At 41.2% G+C, this 7,131-nt stretch overlaps 1 protein-coding gene across 2 annotated transcripts; it reads right to left on the reverse strand.

Moving 5' to 3' along the window:
- Positions 1–474: 474 nt before the first annotated feature.
- avpr2b.1 (arginine vasopressin receptor 2b, tandem duplicate, 1) lies at positions 475–4,550 on the reverse strand. 2 transcript variants are annotated; one of them, XM_018756549.2, is made up of 4 exons: positions 3,272–4,550; positions 1,602–1,951; positions 1,118–1,227; positions 475–606 (listed from the first exon to the last, which is right to left on the reverse strand). In XM_018756549.2, exons 1-2 carry the CDS (start codon positions 4,149–4,151, stop codon positions 1,743–1,745), a joined length of 1,089 nt encoding a protein of 362 aa, XP_018612065.2. In that variant the 5' UTR covers positions 4,152–4,550; the 3' UTR covers positions 475–606; positions 1,118–1,227; positions 1,602–1,742. The 2 variants fall into 2 exon arrangements, with proteins under 2 accessions (XP_018612065.2, XP_018612064.2); XM_018756548.2 differs by lacking the exon at positions 475–606 and having other exon boundaries at positions 654–1,227.
- Between the last annotated feature and the right edge of the window lie 2,581 nt (positions 4,551–7,131).

Below are 7,131 nucleotides of genomic sequence, written 5' to 3' on the forward strand. Positions count from 1 at the left end.
AGCTGGTCCCCAAAAAACCTCTAGCAGATGTGTGTATGTACACCTACCTTGAGACCAGCTCAGCTCCCTCTTCACATATCAGAGCAGATGTTACTGACGATTTTTCTCACAGATCAGTCTGGCAGAAACAGTTACTCTAGAGGGGATGTAGTACAAATTCATTGTCCTAGTCAGCATTCTTAGCTATTCGGAGACTCTGATTGTCGTGTCTGTAAATCTTTGAAGCTTTAAAAACACGGCTGTATGAGGAAAACTAGGGATGTTTACACTTCAGTTGTGCGTTCATTTATACAATAAAATAGTAACTGCATGGCTTTTTTCTGCCGTCACTCAGATGCTGTTGCAAACTAAGCTGAACTGAAACGAAAAATAGCGTTAAAACTGAATTTGTTTTCACCTCACCTTTGATAAAGTACATATAGATGTAATCTTGATTTTTTTTTACTTTTACTGCAGTTTTATTTCACAGGGGGCACAAACAGAAATATCTTTTACAACATTTTAATTGTTATGAAAATTTAACACTAAGGAGAAGCACATCGAGGAACAGGAAGATGATGTTTAAATTGTGTTCATTTACAACACTTCATGACTGCAAGTGAAATTCTGAAAGAAAAAAACATAACAAAAACAAAGATAAAAGAGATTGAGTCACGAAATAAAGGAATTTTCAACGTACGTTTCCTTTTAAGTAGTAATACTGTAGATGCAAACCTACAATATTTACGTTTTCACATATCACACTTTTAAACTCTGATAAACAGTTGTGTGATCTTTTTTTAGCTTTCTCATGCAGAAGCCATGTCACACCCACAAGCCAAGCAGCTGCATCAACAACAAGTGACAATCAACAAGACCAGGGATAGAGGGAGCGCCATCCTGGCACAAGGTTGCAGAATCTTCCAACGCCTTGGGTTGCAAATTCAGCATTTCATCCCTTGCACCCTGCTCCTCGTTCCTGTGTTTACCTGGCTTTCGACCTCTGCTTGCTTCCCCTTGTTCGGAGAACTGTTTTGCCCCCGAAACGACGTTTGCACCCCGATCAACCAACGCCTGTCCCTGACCACCAATTTTGTCTGTGGGTTTGTTGGGTTTGTTGGATCTGGGATGACCTCACCTGCGCTTGGGTCCAAACCACCTACACCTCCTGCCTCCCTTCCCTGTCAGTGACAACCCACAACTGTGATGACTGATTTTTCCAGTTTTTTGTAATTCTCCTGCCAGGTCCTAAACAGTACATTTAAGAGAACAACTGATTAATATTAAAACTAACGTGGAGTTTAACTATCCATCAAAGTCAGGCAAACAGAAGTCACTGTGTTTATAGGAAACACATAGCTGAAATAAAACAAATAGTATATACTGTATAATATAGACTGTGTATAGACTTGTGTATACACTTTATATCTTGTCTCTATACATTTATATATTTATACAATGTACTGTATTACATATATATTTGAGATGAAATACCACAAATAGCATGAATGATATTTATACATAACAGTATACTATATACAATGTATATACATTCACAAATATTGTACATACACAATATATGTAAAGTCACTATACCAATGCAAGGTATAAAAGGTGCTTACATTTGGTGGTGATTAAAGTCCTTAGTATTAGTAATCTTTGTTCAATGTGCTGTTGATACGAAGAGGAATAATGGTCTGCTGCGCTTCAGTGATCTCTTGAAAACGCAGAGGTCAGATGTGGGATCGAGATGTCCGACAGGTTCACCTGGAGTCCGATGGGCTCCTGAAGCTCAGGTAGAGGGAGCTCACCAGCGTACCCTCATCGCGCAGGGAGCCTTTGCCGTGGTCCCGCCACTGGCAGAGCCCCACCCCCAGCCTGCGGGGCAGCTGTCCGCTGAACAGCAGGTAGATGCAGGGGTTCGCGCAGCTGTTCAGACTGGCCAGCAGCATGAGGATGGTGAAGGTCGCAGCTGCAGGCAAAGGAAGCATTCATACCGGTGCTTTAAAAATGATTCATGCAAAGGTGATCCATAAAGCTGTTTTCATCAAAATTCATTTATGTCTGTGCAACTTACAATGTTAGGTAATCGTTTTAACCCATTTATAGCGCAGAACACTTGCATGCGATATGTTAAGGTACACTGATCAAAGGTACTACAGGAGTATAGGAATTCGACCCCAGAACCTCCAGATTGCAAGACAGCAGCCGCAGCCATTGCTCTGGACTCGGGTTATATACGGTGTGTAAGGAATGCATTAAGGAGTTTTATCATGTAGTGTACGTACAGTGCTGTTTGGAAGTATGTGAGCCCTTGCATCCCGTTTTACCATGAAACAATTATTTAATGAGAATCAGTCTTTCTCATGTGACATAATAGATGTGTAATGACCAATTCCATATGTTGCTTTAGAGGAAATCATGTGTGTGGTAGAAACACAGAAGTAGTTCAGGAGCAAAAATAAATGAACCCCAAGTTCCACTGGTTACACCAAGTATAAGTAGAATCACACTGTAAAAAAAATCCTGTTTTTACAGAAAAAATCTGGCAGCTGTGGTTGCCAGAATAATTCTGTAAAAATACATTCAAAATGTACACAACTTTACTGAACCTGTAAATTTTACAGTTTAGAACTGTTGTAATTTACAAAAAAAAAATTACATTTTAAACCAGTAAATCCAACAGCCCTTTTATGCTGAATTAGCATGACCACGCTGATATTGAACTAATTCTTTCGGTAAGATTTACATGCTGCTATAGTTTATTGATTGAATCTCATTTGATTTTACTGCAAAATACCGAACAATCAGCATTGTTAAACTGTAAAACCCTCATTATAAGGCTGTCATTTAACTGCATTTTTCTGCAGATTTTACTCAAAAGTTGTTTATAATGTATTGTCTTTTGCGGTATTAATAACGAGTTTTACAGTGAAAGCAACATCTAAATACTGCAACTGAATTTTCTGTACAATTTATTCATCAGAGAATGTAAAGGCATAATAAAATCCTGTTCTATGACTCCAGGTGTGTCAATCATCATCAGTTATTCGCTTTAAAAGTTTATTTTAATGTTTTATACAAGATTAATGGGCATCCCAACTGGGTTCACATACTTTCAAGCAGCTCTGTATATATGTAACGTATACAGCACACACCGACACTCTTTGATACACGCTCAGTTGTGGTGTACAGTTAACACACAGACTGAAAGATAATACGTAGGCTTAATTATAGCGTGACTATAATAAACTGTCCCTCAACAATAGTCGGAAGAGCCGGCTGTTCTTACTTTCCTTCGGCGCGTTCAGGTCCCACACGGACCACAGCTGCACGGTGAAGAAGGGCGCCCAGCAGATGATGTAGGCCACCACAATCACAACAGTCATCTTCACCGTTTTGATCCTGGCTCTGGAGACCCCGGTCACGCTGCTGGCTCTGGAGGGTAAGGACTGAGCGCTCGACTCGAAGCTCTCCTGGTCACGCGTCTTCAAATACAAGTTTATCCGCAGTGCCCGGCAGATGCGCACTTGACAAACCAGGACTGTCAAAATCGGCAGGACGAAAATGACTAAAGTGGTCCAGGTTACGTACGTTTTCAGTCCCCAGGGTTCCACGAAGTCAGCCCAGCAGTCGAAGACGCCGGGAGCCACTTGGACGCGGGAGAAGATGAAGATCTGCGGGACGCTGCCGATGAGAGACACGGCCCACGCAACACAGATCGGGACGTTCCAGCGCGCGCGTCGCCTTTGGAAAGTGACCATGGGGTTGCATATTGCCTGATAGCGGTCAACGGTCATCACCACAATCATGTAGGTGGATGCAAACATGCCGACGACTTGCAGGTACTTTATGAGCCGACACACGACGTCTGGACCCAGGAATCTGTCCGTTATGTCCCACATGAGCTGCGGGCAAACTTGAAAGAACGTGACGACGAGATCTGCGAGGCAGAGGTGGAAGACGAACGCGCGCATCCGGGACACCTGCTTGCGTCGCCGCCAGAGCAGCAGCAGCAGCGCCGTGTTGAGGACGGCCGCGCTCACGAAGATGACGCTCAGCAGCGCGATCTCCACCTTGGCCAGGCGCTCGTCGCGCGGCTGCTCGCTCTCGTCTTCCGTCTCCTGAGTGAGGTTGCTAACGCTGAAGTTGAAAGACCTCGTCATTAACATTTTCTCCTGCTTTTGACTACGAGGTTGAAGGTGTTTCCCCTCAAGCAGAAAACAGTGAAGGTTGCAGAGTCAGGTTTTTGAAGCTGTATTTAACATGACCAGCATTTGCATGAAAGACATATTCGACTGACAGGTAGAACTTCAGAAATCATGTGAATCTCGCTTTTCCCCAAATATGAATTTTGTCCCATAATTTGACGTCACGCGGAGAACTGGAGAGCACACTCCAAATAAAAGTTTCACCAAACCACTTTCAAATATTATTCACTCAGTCGCCTAGTTTAAAGGCCAGTCGGACGTTTTTAAGGTATCAAATACACTGCAGGAAAATCTTAATCTTCGCTGTCTTACAACCACAAAAAAAGGGCGGCGGTAAAACTAGAAGCAGCAGACCGTCGGCTCGAGGTAAGTTAGCCGCGTTCCGCAGCGTTTTGCCGCCTTTTATTGGGAGCGCGAGACGGCAGGGAGGAGCTTTCCTTCAGCACCACGCGCACCGCGCTTCGCGGACCTCGCGCGACAGCACTTCCAGATAAATACGGACGGATTTCCAGAACGATCCACAGTCCCCGCACTTCACACACTCCGTAGCCCGCGCTGCACACTCGCCATACTCCCATTCCCTGACTGCAACCTACGACCTCAGCTGTAGCAGTTGCTTTATAAATGAATCATCATTCTTTGTTGTCCGCTTTTTGTTGTCTGCATGTCGTCCGCTTTTCGCCTCAGAACAAAAACGTTCCTCTGAATCCCCATTAATTAGTTTTTTACACTTTAACAATGGTGTCAATGGTGTCCTTCCTAGACATCATGCAAATGGTATAAATCAAGTATTTTCGGCTAAAGGCCAGTTACCAAAAAAGCTAAACCCTCTACACATCCGTTAAACCTTCAACTTGGGACTGTGTAGAAACATAATATGTTAAAATATATCCAATATCCTTTCCTCTCCAATATTCTAAGAAAAGTTGCAGAAACCTGTGGAAAGGTAATCTGTTTATTCAGCTAAGCCAATTAAAGGCTCTAATTTAAGTTTATAAATACTTATTAATTATAATTGAAAACTGACTACACAACTATAACTGATTATACCCCAATTCCAAAAAAAAGTTGAAAATACTAATAAAAGCAAAAAGGAGTGATTTGCAAAGATGCTTGACAAAAACAGTATTAAAACAAGGTATTTCATGTTTTATTGAATCAACTGCATTGTTTTTTTTTTTTTTTTTTTTGGAGCTATACCTTTATTCTGAAATTTATGCCTGCAACACGTTCCAAAAAGTCGATATGAAAGTATATATAAATCAGTGAAAATATGGAAACAGCCACAATGGCCAACTCAGAAAGCTTCCTAGTGATTCAAGTTACACCCCTTTTTTCACTTACTCTTTTTCATAAACCATTTGTCCTTGTCTGGGTTTGAAGTCTATCCCAGAATCACTGGGTGGAGAGCTGGATACACCCAGGACAGGATGCCAATCCATTGCAGGGTACTCACACACATACACTCACTCACTAGTGCACTCACATGTTTTGGGCAATTTAGAGTGACCAGTCAACCCGAAAACTTGTCATTGGACTGTGGGAGGAAACCATCCCCATTTTTTCACATTAATTATAATTTTAATATGGATGAGTTGTAAGTAGTGTATCTAGCAGTGTAAGTCACCTTGGTGAATAAGGTGTGTGGGCTGGTAACACTACACAGAGTTCATTGGAAGTTGCTTTGGAGAAAAACATCTGCTAAATAAATAAATATAAATGTAAATGTAATAATAAAATAAGTTAGAAAAGTAGTTCTTGCTTTGTATAAGTGTATTTAACGAGGCATGGAAAGATTTTTTTCTAAATATTTGGGCAAGTAATACATAAATGTATGGATGTAAAGGTATGGATTCATATACAGATATATGAGAGAATCCCATTTGTTCTGGGTCAGCTGCAGATGGTCTCAGTTAACCATACAACATTTTGTCTATGCAGAAGAGATAGCCTTTAATGGAAAGAGTCTGATCTGTTAATAACCGCTGTAAAACTGAGTGCAGACTATTAAATAGAGTTCTGTTCTTATTCTTTGACCATATTCAGCCAGTTACAGAAATAAAAGTAAAGATAATTTCCCATACTAATGCAATTTCTCATGGAATCAGTCAGTTAAAAGATAATAATTTCAAGAGAGCAGAGAAGAATTAATTAGGTGTATTATAGCTATCTTTGGAAGCAGCAAAACACATGGCTATCTGGTAATAACAGAAGAGTTTCCACCTCTTGGGTGTCAAGATACATTAGGACCCCAGCAGATAGTGTATTAGTTATAAAACAGAACATTTCAAATGAACTTTCCACATTTATATTTCTAAGAGTATTTTCATACAGTTGTATATCCTTCAGTTTACATTTATTCACTTAGCAAATGCTTTTGTCCAAAGCAACTTACAACAGATACTATGTAGTGTTACTAGCCCACACACCTTATTCACCAAGGTGACAACATTGCTAGATACACTACTTACAAGGAGTTACTCATCCATGAGTTAGTGAAACACACTCACACACACTATGGGGGAACCTGAACAGCATGTCTTTGGGAGGAAACCAGAGCACCTGGAGGAAACCCATGCAGACACAGGGAAAACATGCAAACTCCACACAGACTGAGTGGGGATCAAACCCTCGTTCTCTTGCACCACCCAGGCGCTGTGAGACAGCAATGCTACTCGCTGTGCCACCGTGCCCCCCGCTTTTCAGATTTCCCTGTCATGTGGGTAATGTCATTATTTAATTCCCAGGCAAATTTAATACAGAAATATGGAGTTGAATCCCCTCCAAATATCCAAATAACCCTAGCATAACAAAACCAATGACCACAGCATTATGATCGATTGGTCCAGCTTTTATTCTTCCAGATGGTATTTACCGAGAGAATGGCAAAATCTAACCAATTTTTGGTATTTTTCAAAAAACGTTACCCCCATGAATTTTT

This window comes from Scleropages formosus, chromosome 2 (genome assembly GCF_900964775.1).
Source record: "Scleropages formosus chromosome 2, fSclFor1.1, whole genome shotgun sequence".
In the NCBI taxonomy this organism is placed as follows: Eukaryota; Metazoa; Chordata; class Actinopteri; order Osteoglossiformes; family Osteoglossidae; genus Scleropages; species Scleropages formosus.